Source organism: Accipiter gentilis, chromosome 25 (assembly GCF_929443795.1).
Source record: "Accipiter gentilis chromosome 25, bAccGen1.1, whole genome shotgun sequence".
NCBI classification, from domain to species: Eukaryota; Metazoa; Chordata; class Aves; order Accipitriformes; family Accipitridae; genus Astur; species Astur gentilis.
The window spans coordinates 11,883,422-11,900,700 of record NC_064904.1 but is presented as its reverse complement, the minus strand read 5'-3'; the positions used below and the strand labels follow the sequence as shown (position 1 = coordinate 11,900,700).

Here is a 17,279-nt window from a genome sequence, read left to right as displayed (position 1 = left end):
AAAAAAAAAATAAAAATCAAGTCCTGACAATTAGACCCTGTCTATTCAACAGGAGTTGCCAACCGCCGAACATGGTTAACTGCAAGCACAGACAATAATAATTTACGTTCACCGTCATTCTGGAGGCTAACTTCATTTTCAAACTGCAAGTATAGGCATGGATAAGCTATGATCAGCACGCTTCAACCAGATTCAACACCAGCCAAGCCTTTGTCAGCAGTGGTAACTTTCCAAGCAGACAGAAGTCATTAAGGGGGTCCACAACCATGGCCCAAAGGCTAGCTGAGTACCTTGGCACCTCTTAATCCTCTTCCCACCTGAGCTTCAAAGAGTCCTATGAATATTAACTAATTAGACTTCTTTTATGTGAAGGAGAATCAAGGGCTCAATTTACCTGCCAACACAATACATCCAGCTTTGCGGTGGAAGAAAAGTCAGTTGAAGTATTAAAATCGTCACATTTGGTATTAAAACAAAGAGACCTGGCATTCACAGCTGTAGGGCTAAGTCAGACAGACTAAATGTCAGATTTAAATTTAGTTTTAAGCAAGGCTAAACAGAATGTATTTTGGTGAATTTCTAGATAGCTGATAGTGAGAATATCAGAGACAGCTTCTTGAGGGATACAGTATTGTACTGGGAGGTTGGTTCAATGGATTTGGCAAGTACTCGGGTTAATCATTCCCTGTCAATATCACTACCTACAGGTATTTCTGTGGTCACCAGACCAGATTACAGCAGTTGAAAAATATGCCTTAATCTAAACCCAAGGCAATTCATGTGCAAGCAAGACAATTCATCTATGTTAATTATGAAGATTACTAAAGAGAAGTCTTAGACCAATATTTTAAAGTGAAAATAAGGTGCGTTAAGTGGAAGACATGTAAAAATCCAAGTGCTAGAACACACAGCTTGTGAATAATGTATTTCCTCGAGCACATACCAAGTTCTTCCACCGTTAAGTTATCCATAGTAGAGTTTGAATTAATTACATTAGAACACCTGATTACATTAGAGAACACTTTCTAAAATTATTTACTGGGTGGCCTGCACACACATACATGGAGCTTGGAAACCTCAGACAGGTTTGCTTATAGACTAAAACAATTATCCAAATAAACTTTGTATAGTATTTTGTAGAGTATGCTACAACTTCAACTCTCCCCATGGCATAGGAAGAGCCGCATAATATTTTAATTATTTTCTTCCACAAGGCAGGAAGCTCATTGAGATTTTACAACCAAATATGCTTAGTTGGCTTTTTGCTCAATACAGCCCTTAGCCTGCAGGTTGCATCTAGTGCTAAAACAAATAAAGATCACAGAAGTTAGAAGTGCCTATTATGTCAATAAAATCTAAATCCCCAGTAATTCAGTAATTGTTCCATGCAGCATGTTTTCTAATGCTTTGTCTGGTCTTGTTTTAAACAATGGGGCTACCATCACTTTTCTTGGACTATTTATGGTCTGGAACAATCCAACAGTTTTTCCTGATCTTTAACCAAAGTTTCCACTTTTTTTGCCAGTCCAAAACATAAGCAGTCCTCGCAAAAAAAAAAAAAAAGCCTCCTTTGTCAAGCTTAGCATCTGTCTTCTAAAGAATATCAGATAGCCTTCACAGAAAGCTGAATACAAAGTTTGCTGATCAACTCATTTTAGACTACAGTGAGTGACAACTCCCTTCTGTTTATCATTTGGGGACATGTCAGAGCCTATGCAGAAAAATGGTTAGACAGGATACACTGCGATCAAGTTTTAAGTTAAATACAGTTGCTATCTGCAGAAAGGGAGTCTCCTGCTAAGCTTCGTTTGTGGCTATCTGCTCATGTGGTAGGACTACTATTTTTTTTTCTTTCTTTCTTCCTTTAGCATGCGACCTGTGCAACTGTTAATACAGCGTTTGACTCAATCCTGTAAATAAAATGTCAATTCCTAAACCCTGGCTTTGTTAAGAAGAAGGAGGAGAAAAAAAAAAAAAAAGGAGAGGGAGGAAGGAGGGAACAGGCTCCTTTATCTGGAAGATAATTCCAATAAAGAAACCCTTTTAATGTCATCTGAACAGGTGACTAGTGTAACAGCGTCATTATCATCGAGAACCCTGCAAATTAAGCAGGGAAGAGGCCTATTATCTAGGTCACCTAGCCCACCACTACCAAAGCTGAATTAGTCTTATCTGTTTACCAGAGGTTTATTCGGCTGCTTTTACCAGTAAGTTTGCATACTAGGAGAAGACAGCAAGCCACCAGGACCCCCCCTCCCCACCGCGGATCTTCTCTTCCCCGTTACCAACATAACAAACCCGGTCCTCGCCACCGAGAGATACTCGAATAAAGCGTTAGAGAGGGGACACCGCGCTTGGGGGAGGGATGCCCGCAAACGCTACTAAACAGGCGAACCGTGCTGTGGGGGAGTTAAAAAAATAATTGAAGTAAATCGGTAATTTGGGAGCAGTACAAGCGGCAAGAGGTTAATGACAGCCCTCCGCAGGGCGATGCCCCCCCCCGGCTGGCCGCGGCCCGGCGTCCCCAGAGCCAGCGGCGCCGGGGGAGGGTGCGCGGGCCGGTCCCCCCGCGGCCGGCGGTACTCACGTTCTCGGTGTCGCGCTCGTTCACCGTGGGCAATGGAGTCCGAGTGGACATTTTACTTCACTCGGGCGGCCGCGCTGCCCGCGACGGCGGCGCGCACACACACACACGGGCCCCCGGGCCGGGCTGCGCGTCTGCTCGGAGATGGTGGTCGCAGGGAGCCACCATGAAGGACGAGGTGGCTGGCGGGGGGGCGGCGTCGCGTCGGTGCCCCCCACCCTCCGGCGGCGCCCCACGCCCGAGCTAGATCCCCCTCAGGGAGCGGAGCGGCCTCGCCCCCTCCGAGTCCTCCGGGCTCATCCTACAGCCAGGCCGGGGTCCGCGGGGGTCAGCAGCGGGGAGGGGGCCGCCTCATCAAGCGGGGAGGGATGGAGCGGGGAGGAGGGAGGCGGCGAGGGAGCGGCTCCGGCAGGGGGAAACGCCGGGCGGGCGGGCGGGCGGGCAGGAGGAGGAGGCAGCGGGGCGCCGCGCAGCCCGGCTCCTCTCGCCGGCCCCTCTCCCCTGCAGCCAGGGCACGACGGCTAGCGCAGGCCCGCCGCCGAGGGGGCTCCCCTCTCCTTCCCCCGCCGCGGCCCCCCTTCACCGGGCCGCCGCTCGCATCCCGGCGCGCCTCTACCCGCCCGCCCCAGGCTCCGAGAAGGCCGGCAACCCCGCGGAGCCGCGGCCGGGCTGGGGAAGCTGGGTGCCCGCCCGACTGCTCGCCTGCCTGCCCCCCGCCCCTCCGCCGCTCCCGGACGAGCCAAGATGGCCGCCCGGCTTCCTCCGCGCCGAGCCCAGCTCCGACATGAACCGGAAGGGCCCGCCCCCCCCCCGCCCGGCCGCGCCGGGGAGGCCGGCGCCGGCGGCTTGTTGCTAGGGGCCGGGCCGGGGCGGGGCGGGGGCGCCGGCCGCGGCGGCAGGAGGGGGGGGACGGACGGGACGGCAGCGGCCCTTCCTCGTGTGGCGGCCCTCCCCCGACTCCCCGCCCCGTCCTCCGGGGATCGGTCAGCGGGAGCCCTGCCCGTCCCCGGGGCCCGGCCTGGCGCCGCGCAGGCAGGGCTCGGCCGCCCTTCGGCCCCCGGAGCTGCCCCGGGGGGGCAGCGGCCTGGAGGAGCGGGGGGTGGTGGGGTGTGTCCTAAACGGGCCCTCGGGGGGCTGCGGGAGCCCCGGGGCGGCCGGGCCGGGCGTGAGAGGAGCAACGGTGCGAGCCGGGGCAGGGAGCTCAGGTGTCGGGGGGCACCGTGGGGCAGAGGGGATGAAGCGGCGGAGGGTGGCTGGAGAAATGGCAGCGTCTCCTCCTCGGGGAGCCCGTCTCAGCCGGAGAAGGGACGCGGGGACAGACCCTGCTGCCCGCTCACAGCCGGCAGCGGGGACACCGGTGTGTGCAGTCCAGAAACGTGTCTGCCGTGCGGCGGTGTTCAGGGTTCGGTCCTCAGGTCGTCTTCTGCCAAAGCACGTCCTCCCTTTTCTTGGACTTGGCCAGCCCAGAAGGTGGTGTGTGCTGAAGAAGGGAGCTGACACGTGTGGGGGGGGGCTGGGGCTGGTGTTAGGGGGTCTCGCCCGGTGCAGCCAGGCGCCCAGGCGGTGTTAGAGCCGGGCGTTTTCATGGCAGCTTGATGCTTGGTTCGTCTGGTGGAGGAGGGTGGAAGCTTGGGCTATCAACACATGCTTCGTGTATCCAGTAGTTTCCTCTGCTCAGTCATTTTTAAGCGCACAAGGAAGACCTCAGCATAGTCATGAGTGGATCTAATTATGAATTAAAAATGAGAAAGAGAAGTAACTTGTCTGTTTAGAAACAAATCTATTCCTGTTTTTACAGAGAAAATACAGACCTCTAGAAGAAAGCGCTAGATCTGGTAGGGTTTGTAGAAACTTGGCATCTCTGGGGATCTGGCAGCCTAGCAATAACATTTTGTCTTTCTAAGGCGTATTTTATCTGACAAACTTTATGTCTCTTATAAATATTTACCAGCTTGGCCTTGAAATCCTTCCTACGATGTAGGTAATATTTTCCTCGCTTTTAGAGACACCAGCAAGGAAAAATAGCCTTTGAACACTATGCAATAAATAAGTTTCTTGTCTGTTACTTCATCATCAGGACTACAAAATGATCTACAACACCTGACCTGCAGAAGGAGAAACCCAGTAGACTTGCATGGCGTCTTATCTTCCTTCCTCACTCTCAAGTTAAGCTAACACCTTGCTCTGTGACAATGACAGGAATTTGGGATTTGAATACTCGTCTCTTGTGCAAATGATCCATATTTCTGTGCGTAACATATACGTCTGTGTGCATAATGCTCAGACAATACGCAGTTGTAGCGGAGCTGCTCTCTCTGGGTAGCAGGCAGGACCCTTTGCATGGTGAAGGGAGTGGGATTTGCCTCTCTCTGGCTTGCCAAGGTCAGTCACAAAGTCTGAAGCAAAGCCAAGAAAAGTATACAGGTCTCCTGACTCTCTGCTTTTGCCACAGGGCTGCTGCTTCATCTTTTTCTTTTTGATAGCCAGTAGGATATGTTCTTTACAATGTGTTTGTAAAAAATTGTAATTGACTTAGGACAGAGTCAGAAAAAGGGTAAAAAATAGACAGAGGTTTATTTGGGTTGTTAACCAGACTAATGTTCTCACCCTGCGCTCATGGGCACTCCAGCCAGCATGAGAATGCTGAACTGCAGGCATTGGAGCAGGGGAGAGATTTGCAGAGTGTGAGCAGCACACTGAGCTCAGTAATGCTGTTTGCACCTACGGGTTTGCCTGTCCTGAGCCTTGACAAAAGTGAGATCTGTGGCAGTTCTGTGCACGGGCTTGAAGAGGTATTAAAGTAAGCTAAGTATTGCGTTGCCGTTCTATGGAAGCAGTAGTCACACAGATAAAATCTGAGCTATACAATGGTGGATAGTTAGGTGAAAATCCTGGGCCTGTTGATACAATAGGAGTTCCGCTATCGCCCTCAATAAAGCCCACGTTTAATACTCGCAGTCCAAATTAAACAGGGCTGGGGAAAGGGTGCAGGGGAAATGGGAGTTGTGGGGAAGGACTGTTTTTGTCTTTCAGAGTTGTGTTTCTGATTGGCGAAGTGATTTTGAAATAAACTTTTGAAGAAATGCTTGAGACCACAAAACTAACAGCAGCTGATTTTGCTGTTTTATTGCCAATGAACGGCAACATTAATTAGTGCTGTTTTTTCCATGTAGCAAAACTTGCACAGGGAATGACAAATTGCATAGCAGCTACTCTCTTTTATATTTTGTTGTTGCTATATTCTGTTTCTCCCATTTAAACAAATGAGTTCATTTCAAAGTGTATTCATTTTCTTCTTAGAAATTGGGCCATAGTAAAAAAACTGATTGCATGGGTTTTCTGTTTCTTTGTTGTCCATAAATATTCTGCATATTATCAGGTACTACTTAAGGCTCATTCACAAATCAGGTGATTTTTTTTCCTATCTAAAGGCTCTGAAAACTTAGAAAGCAGCCTGATAATCCAGTTGTGCTATCTGGTTCTTGTACTATCGCTAGCGATAGTGACAGTGATTTTGTAAGCGGGACTTAGATGACAATGTTTGTATGTTATCCAGAGTAGGCTGCAACTTGCGCTTTGAGCTGTACTGGCTACAGTGCTAACAGTTGTAAAAACTTGTTTTTGCCAGTAGAGTTGGAGAATATGACTCAAAGACACACAGGAAGCAGATCTGCTAGTTAAGGTGCCATTTTTATGTCACTCTTTTGGCCGCGACCACACACAGAAAACAAAAGAAAACAGTATGATACAAAACAACATGATGGTGGCGAAGAGTTTAGGTTTTTTATCTTCTGGACATTAAAAGTCACACTAAGGATCTCTTAACACTGCACTGCACAGACGGAGTAGACCCTAACTTTAACAGTATTTGCAATCAGAGCAAAAAATGTTGGAATTGATTACAATTGCTGGACAAAACATAAGGATTGATTTTAATGCAATCAAATGCATGTGGTTTGAGTCTTAATTCTGGAAAAAGGATTGCAAATGCAGAACTGACTGAGGAATTTCTGTTTCCATCACCTCACTTTAAAGACTGGGGACTGAAAGACATCGGTTGGTAGAGGCAAGTAGAGAATCAGCTAATGTAATTGTTATAGCTGCCTCTTTGTGCACTGCAGCTATGACAGTATACACCAGCTGGGAATCTGCCCAAATATTAAATTATTTTAGTTTATACAAAAATATTAGTTTAGACTGATAATTTTTAGGCCTGATGTGACTTTCTGGGGTTTCTTTAAGCCTTTACAAACCCCATTTTAGAATGTGTTACATTCACAGGGATGTAACCAGTATTATTCATTCTTATTCCGATGCCTTGGGTTTTTTTCTGGTAGAAATTCTAGGATAATCCCATGCAGTGGGAGATTTCCAGGACTCTTTCATCATCAGTGTTGCCTCTAAAACGAAAGTCATTACTAGTGTTTGAAATCATTATTTGTATTTGTTTTTAAAATTTTAAATTCCACAGAATACATAATCTTAACAGTATAGTAGAAAGAAGTGTGTGATTTTGAAAATGGCGATGACAAATCTATTGATAGAAGTGGACTGATCACTGCAACCTGAATCAATTGTCCATCCATGCTCAATTATAATCAGGCCCAAGTGCAACCCACTGCAAGGCCAGGGCGAAATGTGTTTTTGATGGCAGAGGAAACAATGGAAAGAGAAAAATCTTCCTCCTCGACTTCTTCTCCAGCAGAGAACGGGATCTGAAACGTGGGAGAAGATTTTGTGTGTTGATTTCTTCCTTTGATCTGTGCCCATTTAACGTCTGAACTTGCCTTTCCGTACAGAAGAAGAGCAAGTCCCTGGGGACATCAGAGTGGCCGTGGCAGTGCAATTGCTCTGCATTCCTCAGGTATCAGAGAGGTTCAGGCACTGGGCTGCGACCCAGAAAACAAGAGCAAACAGCGGTGGTTCCTGGACTGCAAGCCTTATTTGATTCCTTACCTGTAAGGCCAAGCACGCTGTGCTTTGCCTGCAGAGCCATATGGCATGATGCATGAGATGTGAACCCTTGTGATGGGATCATTATGAAGTGCCTGAACTGCACTAATTCTACCACCATTTGACACAAATCCCTGTACAGATCATAGGCTCTGGGACAGAATCACACTGCTCTGGAGAGCCAGGTGAGAGCATTGCTCTCATGGGTTGGGACAAGGTCAGCGTTTAGAAAAGTGAGAGAACTGAAAATATCTCCTTAGCTTTCCATAAACCTGACGCCTTTTGGGTTACAAAGGAAATGCAAAGGACAAGTAGCCAGTTGGTGGTGATGCTAACTCTGAATTTGACTCCGTATGTTTGAAGCTAAAATAGGTCTTTTATAACAAGCCCCTTCTATTCCTACTGGTGCATGACCCCAACAGAGCTGTGTCTTAAATCCTTTTGGATGCTTTGCCATCTGAGTCAGGCATGTTACTTGCTGTTCCTCCTGCGCTGTTTCCTGTGTGGTTGATGCTGAAGCAAAGACTCCATTCACAATGATGGGAAAAGAATAGATGACTCTAGCACACGTAATATTTTCAAGCACAAGTTAATAACTGGTGTGCCTGAGCTTTAGTGGGAAGTAATTGTTTCGTAATGGTGAGATAAATTCCAGGGTTTTTGGGCACAGGTTGTCTAAAAATGTGTCTAAAAAACACTTGTTCGAAAAGGAACATCTAAAATTGTCGACAGGCTAATGGAAAGTACACAGCTCAGCTGAAATTCCCAGGGCCCATGATAAGCCCCAGGAGCTGGGTTTTGCTTGGAGAGATTTGCCAAGGAGTTGTTAGACAGAGCTTCCTTCTCCATCTCCAGCCCTGGAGCATCTGGCATCCAACCTGCAGCTCCCACCTGTAATAACCATTTGCACCTTCAGTGGTCAGCGTAGCCTCTCAGCCACCGTGCCTGTTGGTTATACCCTTCCCCACGCTTCTCTGAGAAGAAGCCTTTATTCTCCAGAGACCTCCAAGCGTGTCTACACAGACAGCTCAGTGTACACCCAAACTCATGTGTAAGTCCACCTTCTTTATATGAGAGTGTGTGTTCAGGTCCAAGCTTGGGCTGAGCCTCAGTAGTCTCTGAAGGCACCTCAGGTGAAGGCCCAGGTTCTTGCTCATATGCTCTCCAAAGCTTTGGCAGAACCAAGGCCTGAAGTCCCTCTGCGTGGATTTCTCTGAAGTAGCTTGTGTTTGATTTAGATTGTAGCTTTCATTTAAATATCGCCAGAGGCAAGGAATCCGTGAGCAATCCAGAAAAACTGTCCATGTGATTGTTCCCCCTCACGGTTTAAAACCTTTGTTTGTGCTCTGGATATGGCTACTAATGACAGCTTCCAGCTGTGGGATCTCTCCTGCTTTTGTCTCGTGGATGATCAAACTTGTACTGCCAACCAGGACTCGGCTCAGCCCACAGCCTCCCTTTAGGAGACTGAAGAGATTGAAATCTTGGGGTCTGTCACCAAAAGACATCCTATTCCAATTCATAAGCACTAGTGTGCATGCTTTCTCTGATTTGTCTCCACCATATCTGTTGGTTTCTGCTACGGATACCAGACGTGAACATGGTATTCCAGCTGTAATAACATGAAACCCAAATAAAGATGTGATACAGCTTATTTTGCTGATGCCACAGCCAAAGAACCTGTTTAGCGCTCTCAGATACTGTAATTGAACTCTGGTAACTCATGTTCAGCTGTGACTCACATGCCCTTTTCAGTATCTCTGACCCTTCCCCTCCACACGCCTGTCTTGAAACCGTGCTTTATTGTTCCTACAAGTATGGTTTTTAACTGTGGTTGTACTCAAATGCATATCATTCACCTGAACGCAATTTTGCAAACTGCTTTGCTCCACACCAGTGACACATACTTTAATTTCTACCTCTTCTCTCTCTTGGTGTCATTTGCAAAGCCGAGCAGTAATCCTTCTGTTTCTTTACAGTCCTCATAACATATCAATTGGTGCAGATGAAGAGCTGATTGTGCAGGGTTACAGGACCATATTGTGTTCTTCTGCCATTAAAAAAAAATCATTGATAAGTAGTTGCCACCTTGAAAACTCACTCAATGCACAAGCCGTCCCAGGGTGGGAAAGGGCTCAAAGGAAAATAAACAACTTGGAGAAAAAACAGCTGATTACCAGGGTCTGCCAGCAAGCAAAGGGAAGGGTGCAAGGGCTGAGGGCTTGATAAATGGTTGGAGGGGAACGCTGAGCACAACATCCCAGGGTTGCACCCAGGAGCAGTGCCTGAGGTGCCCAGAGCACCTTTCCAGGAACACCTCAGTGGTGTTTAAGGGATGATTAGTTAGACAACCATTTTATATGTGTCACGTTGGGTTTGTATTGTTCCGGTTTCTTAATCAACGTGTCCTGCTGCAACAAGTTGAAGGCCTTAAAGAAGTCCAGGTGTTTTACATCAGCTTCGTTACATTTATCACTCAATCTTGCAATCTCCTTGGTGAAAGATAACAAGTCAGTTTGAAAGGGTCTCTTCCCATAAACTCCTGTTGATTGGCATTAATTATATTTCCCTCCTTTAATTCTTTGTTAATCTAGATCCATATGAGTCATTCCATTATACTGCTGGGACTCGTGTCAGGAGGCAGGCCTATAAATACTTAGATCTTTCTCTCTACCTTTTCCAAAAACTTTCCCAACATCTGCTTTCCTTTGGAGCTTCCCCACTGTGCAGAAAGTTACTGGACTTCACACACAGCTGTAGTGCTGTGCTTATGTGTTGAAGACATCCTTGATAATCCCCCTGACAAAGCCAGCCACGTTATATATTCTACTGAAACAAGGGGGTTTTGAACAATGAACTAACTCCAACGACCATAAGCAACCTTTCCAAAAGCATAGGAAGAAATATTTCATTTGCTTGTTTATCTTGAGTTTCTATGTCACAACCTAGTACTATGGCTACAAAGGGTCTTTTTAAAATGCATGGATGATTTAAAAAAGGGATTTATAGAAGACCAGCTAGAGGGATGCATGGCACAGATGGGTTTTGTGTATGGTCCCCAGCATGGTGTTTCACCGCACCTTTGCTCTTCTAGTCCTAAACCACGCTTTACCTTCCATTCTCCTCAAACAACGACAGGAACCCAGGAGATGAAGAAACAGACCCATACTTACTGCTGTTACTGTAGATGTGTAGTAACATCATCACTTCTTTGTTTTGTTTCAGAACATCAAGGAGATGACAAATACATAACATATTGGGGCTTGTTTCATAGGAAAATACGAGCTGCTGATTTGAAAATATCTGCTAGAAGGTCAACAGCTTCAAACTGAATTGGAAAAATACCACATTAATGCTGTTGCCCCAATCCTGATTAGAATTCACATCACACAACATAAAAACACTTGGAGAGAGAGACAATGTTTTATCATCTAAGCACAGAACGGTTTTCAAGATGCATAGAAGAACAAAATAAATTAGAAGGAATGTTTTAATATTATAAAAATAAAAAACAGCAATTAGGACTATCATCATTTCAAACACACGCAAATAATAAACTCAAGTCCTGTATTCATCTGCATCTATATTTATCTGAACAGGTATCTGAAGTTGCTGGTGGAGACCAGGTTCCCCCCGGCTGCCCCTGCAGCGAGCCTGGCCGGTGCTCCCCGGCAGGGAAGACGTGCTCCCAGCTCAGGCTTTGGAGGAACAGGACATCTTCATCCCAAAATAGTCAGGGCACCGGCTCTGCTTCTTCCTGGCCAAGAGTGCCAGTCACAGTTTAGCCTTTTTTCCACTGATGACAATAAATGTTTTGGGATTAGGTCTGCGGTCTGTATGAATCACATAGCTCTGTATGACTTGCTTGAAGTGCCCGGCGTTATATAAACCTAATAAATTAATAGTTCCTTTTGGCAGTGAAGTCCGTGTATGCTGCAGGTATTCTCTGTGGAGAAAATTCAGCCTGTGGTGTACAGCTGAAAAGTTTTCTCTGTATGTCATGGAGTTTACCTTTGAATAATTTTCTTTTCACATGTTATACAGCATCACATGATTTACAGGCAAATATCGAACTACAACTGTATTACATTAATTAACATTCATCGCTTTTCTTCTCTTTTGCCCTTCCCTTTTTTTAGCCTGGTACTTCTCCTGGGACTTGTTGGACCAAAGTCTCATTTCACCATTCCTAAAAATACTGTTGGAGTGGCTACAGTCACGAGCTACTGGGAGCAGGGCAGGCGGGGAGGCCTAGGAACCCTCTTGCCTGGGGAGTGCTGCTTTTGGGGGGCTCTGCACCCTCCCCTGCCCTCATTGAATGCCCAGTTTGCCACCTACCTTCTCCCTGGCCTCTTTGCTAGTCTGGCAATGGAGCAATAAGTGTTGCTGGCAGGATTTACCCTTGCAAATATAGGATCCCGTGGAGCTAATAAATACTTCCCGTCATGGCCTGAAGTTGCCAACAGTAACATTCCCTTGCCCATTTATAGGAGATGCTGAATATGGCATTGGTACTATTAACACCTTTAATGTTTCTCCCATTAACATTTTCTGCCCATAAAAGGATTTTTTTGTATTTTCTGTTGGTTCTGCTTTTACTATCTTTTGTGGCTACTGAAGCTTAGCCACTTGAACTTTGAAGAGTCAGCCCTTGTAAATTTGTTGTTAAAACTTTCACAATAATTACAGATTTTTCAATCTGATTTTGAAAAGGAGGATAATATTGGAAAGAAATGTAGGGGTATGACTTTGAATGCTTTAGGAACCTTTTATATTTACCCTTTTTTTCAGTAGAAAGATGGCAAAAAGGAAGAGAGAACCAAAACACCCATGAAAAAGAGCCACCAATAATTTTTAATATAAAACTTTTCTAAGGCTTGTTGAACAAAGGAAAGATTCCTCCCTCTGAAAGCCAGCAGAATGGAGAGGACTTTGCAGATTTGTAAAGATTCAGTAAATGCTTGGTCCTGTTTTTCAAAGAGCACTTGCTGAAAGCACTTTGTGCATCTACGTTAGCAGATGAAATGACTTCAACCCCAGTAAGCAGGGAGATGGGAGCAGGGCTCATTCCTGCTGCCTTGCCCTGGGAGGGGAAAGGAAGGACGGCGTCGGAGGGGCCAGGGCTGGGTGGGCTGTGGGAGGCTTCTGCGGGGAGAGGAGGAAGGGAACACACATGTGGGACACGAAGGAAGATCTGACAGACTGGAAAAGCATACGGATCTGAGGGATGGGGAAAGAGCTAGCGGCTGGAAAACCAGGCAGGCACTAACCCCAGGAGAATTTTCCTTTTAAATGCACTCCTCTCATAAGGACGAGTGAACTGAGAGGCCGCATTAGGTCCCACGCTGACTGAGATTCTGGATGGTTTGAGTTCTTGTTTCCTAATATTATCTGGCTTCAGTGAATATTGCAGTGGTTATTGTGGGGATGAGCCTCTAGGACACCCTTTAAGAGGAGGAAAATCATTCTGCCTCCTTACATGAGGCAGACGACCTGCTAGGGCACTTATCCCCAGGGGACATTGCTGAAGGTCTGAGGCATCACCTGCAGCCACCCGAGACCAAGCCCGGGCTCACCTGGGACCGAGGTCTGACTGCAATGAGTCAAGCAGGGATGTCTGGAGGACATTAAAGGGCTCCTTTAACAGGGCTGCCCGTTAGAGGAAAACGTGTTGTTTCCACAGGGCTACGTTTGCTCTGTGTTTGCCATCCGCTGCCACGTCCCACAGCCCCCTCCATGGCATTGTGCCCTTGGTCTTCAGGATCTCTCTCAGGGCTTCTCTGGGAAGACTCAGCACAGACTGGGAGAGGACTTGGGAAATGCACCCTGTTCTCAGCAGATAACGGTGTGGGGCAGACACAGCCAATGCACCTCAGCAGCGCTGACAAATGCTATGTAAGCATCCATACACACGCATACACATATTTATATCCCTGTGTGTGCATACATATAACAGGAAACCACCTTCTGCTCCCTTCATAACAGAACCTCCCGGTATCTGTAAGTGTGACACATGCTCCCCTTGGGAATCCATGGAGGCTGTAATGTATAAGAGAGTAGGATTTATCACGTTCTCTAACACCTAGGGAAAAGACTAATACTATTTTCTAAAGTACCGCATTGGTTTTGGGTTCAGCTGTATTGCTTTTAATATTTTATGTATGTGAATATGATGTACTGCAATGAAAACACCCTTATATCTTTTTCTAGTAACTGCGTCTTTCAAAACAGGGAACAATGTCAAATGATGGAAAGGAGTTCTGGGTCTGGAAGGCACAAGAAAATGCATAAAAGATGAAGTCCTATTTATGTTTCTTGCATGCATGAAAAAACCCCCAACCAAAAAAACCCAACCCACCTACATTAAAGAAATGTTATTCAAGCTACAAAGTAAATCAGCCGGCATGTGGCCTCTCTGTACTCGCACATTAGGATCCAGGCTTTAATTACCGGACTGCACTCTGCCTTTCCAGAGGCCCCCGCACAAAGGACCTGCTCCAGGGGCACGGAGCTGCGCGTGGGAGAGGAACCCCCTTTGCTTTGCTGCCGGAGGTGGTGAGGCTGCGGAATTGGGGGGGCAAGGTGTCTCTCCATGGGACTGCAGCCTGCAAAGCTGAGTTCAACAGGGACTGCAAAACTCCTGGATGCTGAAGTCCAAGGGAAGTTTGTGCAATCAGCTGTAAAGGCAGCACGGAGCTGACACGCTGGCCAGCACGGAGAAAGGAAAATCTGGGATCTGTTCGCCAGGATATGCCGACAGCGCATGGCCGTGCTGCATGGTTAGCTGGGTTAGAGTTGGTACCTCTGCCAGGAGCAATATAAATGCATTAGAGCAATGGAGCGGGCTAATTTCCCCTAAGCTCTGCTGTTAAACTGCTTTAGGGCTCTCACAGGGCTGCTTCAGGTATCTCTTTAAGCAGGATTTTCGCTTAGCCCTTGTCCTGGAGGTGGGAACTGTCCATTTTGTGCGTGGAGACGAGGCTGGGTGGGGAGCCTTGAGTCAACAGTGAACTGGAGGTCCCCACCAGGTCCGCCCTGCCTTGGTGATGAGGCCAGAAGCAGAGCCAGAACGCCGAGGCCAGCAGGCAAAAGTGTGACGGGAGCGAACAAAGCGTTTGCCACAGCGGAAGGTTGCCATCCACATTGTGTCAACTGACATGAAACATAAGAACACAAGGTTTCAGCTGGTAATGGAGGAGAAATACAGATGGGAATATTTTGTTCATCCCAGCCAGGTGTTGCAGGGGACAGGTCCTAATGGGGAGAAGGGACTCCTCTTTCCTCCTTCTGTCCCATGTCCTCTGAGGTCCATCTCTTCCTCTCCCGCAGCTCCTTATCCCAACTTGCCCCTCCTCGTCCATCTCAGACTTTCTCCCTCTGTCCCCAGGATACCCACATCTCTTCTCTTTACCTCTTCATCCCAGAGCTTTCCCAAAAGGTCAAGGACAAAACGTGTTATCCCCCGGCCTCACCCTTGCCAAACTACCTTGACTGAGATTTCCCAGCGCAGTAGCCAGCCGGCACGTCCGAGGCCAGCTGCGTGGTTAGAACCTGGCAAGATGTAAGTGACTGAAACAGGTTTTACGGTAAAAAATGCTGGGCCATGTTGACAGCAGGCAGTGCTGCCAGTTGGCAGAGACATCCTGTGCCCAAGCGGTCCATGAAGCTGGCTGGCAAAGGCTGGGCACGTTCCTGCAGACTCAGTCCGTGGTGGCCATGTGGTTATGGCCATTAGAACACAACTTGTAGGTCCTTCTGCCTTATTAATCTGGGAAAATAATTGGCTTGCTTCTCATGAGCATCCTTCAGCGTCACGAGTGCTGGGCTTTGTGGTGAGCCATTTCTGGGAACCAACTCTGCAGCTGGGAACAGACATTTCTCCTGAAGCCAGTGTCTTCTGCTTTCTACCAGGCAAGGTTCTGGCTCTGAAATTCGTTTCAGTTGCCCTCTTTCCTGAGGAAGCTGAACACTTGCATGGTTTTGTGGGCTTGTAAGCATTTCATAACTTAATAATAGGTCACATTAATTCATCTTTTTGCTCTGCCTTTACTCTTTAGAAAGATGGAAGTTATTTTTTTAAAAATAAAGCATTGCATATGCCATATGTGGGAAGTGGTGATTTCTAGCTATGGACTGAGGGGGCAAAATTGTATAATTTATAACCATATCATAAATAATGAGTCTGATGCCTGTGTTACTGTGATTTTACACTAGTCTAAAAGTGGAGTCCTGAAGCTGAGAGTCAGCCCCAATATGTTATCACTCCACTGCAGAGCTACTAAACATTGGGAACCAGATCCTTGGCTGAACAAGAAGAGTTTCATTAACTTTATTTTTCAGTTCAGCTAATGAGCCAGGCTGCGAATCCTTTACATGATTCAAACGCAGCACTTTTGCACCAGAAGGTAGGCTGGGGTAGGTGTGGAGTCCTGGACAGAAATCAAGGACTGGCAAGATGTCAGGAAAATATCTGCTCATCTGGACTGCCTTCAGTGCAGCTACCCTGACTTGTCCCAACTGATGAGCCGGCCCTTAAGTCACGAGGCAGCACCCGAACCTGCAGCATGCTGCTCAGTGCCTCTGGTTTCTTTGAGAGACACGAGTGTGAGGCAGCATGAGGTCTAAACCAGACATTTGCTGCTGACTTGCCAACGCTCAGACTTCCTCCAACATACCCACACCTACAGCAATTCCACTGCCTTGGAGGGGCTGAGATGTTTGAGCTCAATTTGTGGCACATGCATTGAAACACAGAATATGGGCAGGGTGAAAAACCAAACCAGACCAAACCACAGCAACACAAAATGCCAAGGTACAGCTGCCCAGATGCGACTTGTGTCCTTCCAGTGGCTGCAGACTGTGAATAAGGAGGGAAGGTGATGCCGGCACGAGGTCCCCTCTGCTCTGCCGGCCCCTGCCATGCTCTGCGCTGCCAGGAATGTTGTCCCAGGAGGCAGCGAAACGTGGCAGCCTGGACCTGACTGCGAGGAGGAGACCGGGGCAGACTCCCTTCCCAGTACACAGGCACACACGCTCCCCTTTGCAGCCTCTCACACCAAGACGGAGCCACGTGCCTTTTGCCCCTATGGGCTTATCCATCCCAACATCCTTGGGCTGCTCTGTCCCCACCCCACTGCTGGGAATATCACCCCCACTCCCAATGCTGCTGCCCGTGGGTGCCTGCACCCCTTGCTGCTGCAATGCGGGCTGCCTCTCACCCTGCCCGTGCACCTGCTGTGAGCTCCAGGAGCTCCTGAAAGGTCTGATCCTCTTTTTGCACCAGAGAGACAGCAGGTATCTCCACTGCTGGCAGCCAAGTCCATCCTGAGGTTTCCCGGCTTAAATGAGAGAAAACAGGCTTCCTGGCCAAGGGAAGAAGATATCCCCTTTCATTCCCTCCTACCAACAAGCCCTTTCATTACAAGCACTAGCAGACCTTTCACTACAAGCACACAACAGGGAAAACCACAGGTTTGGATGCCAACCACAAATTTTCTAGTCAGATGAATCTCGCATTTTTCATTTCCCCTGCAGTCCCTCCGGTTGCAGGACCAACCCCGTGCAGGACTCCTTCCTCTCCCTATGCAAGAGGGATGGGATGGTCCTTCAGTGGGTTTGCCTTTCCCCAGAAGGGGAGAGCCCCAGGGCCATGGCTTCCCATCCCCACTGCAGCTCCCCATCCCCAGGGCCGGCCGCTGCGTGCTTTCCCGGTGAGGTTACACAACGGCTGTGTGGAACGGCG

General features: G+C 47.8%; 1 protein-coding gene across 15 annotated transcripts in view; it reads right to left on the bottom strand.

The window, feature by feature from the left end:
* The window catches only part of MARK3 (microtubule affinity regulating kinase 3), a 62,891-nt gene extending 59,539 nt beyond the window's left edge, over positions 1–3,352 (bottom strand). For 5 of the 15 annotated variants that reach the window (XM_049828661.1, XM_049828663.1, XM_049828662.1 and 2 more), the window contains exon 1: positions 2,588–3,349. In XM_049828661.1, the coding sequence (XP_049684618.1) occupies positions 2,588–2,638 (51 nt within the window). In that variant the 5' untranslated portion in view covers positions 2,639–3,349. Of the gene's footprint in view, positions 1–2,587 lie in introns of all 15 variants that reach the window. The other 10 variants (XM_049828652.1, XM_049828655.1, XM_049828653.1 and 7 more) reach the window with 5 other exon arrangements.
* Between the last annotated feature and the right edge of the window lie 13,927 nt (positions 3,353–17,279).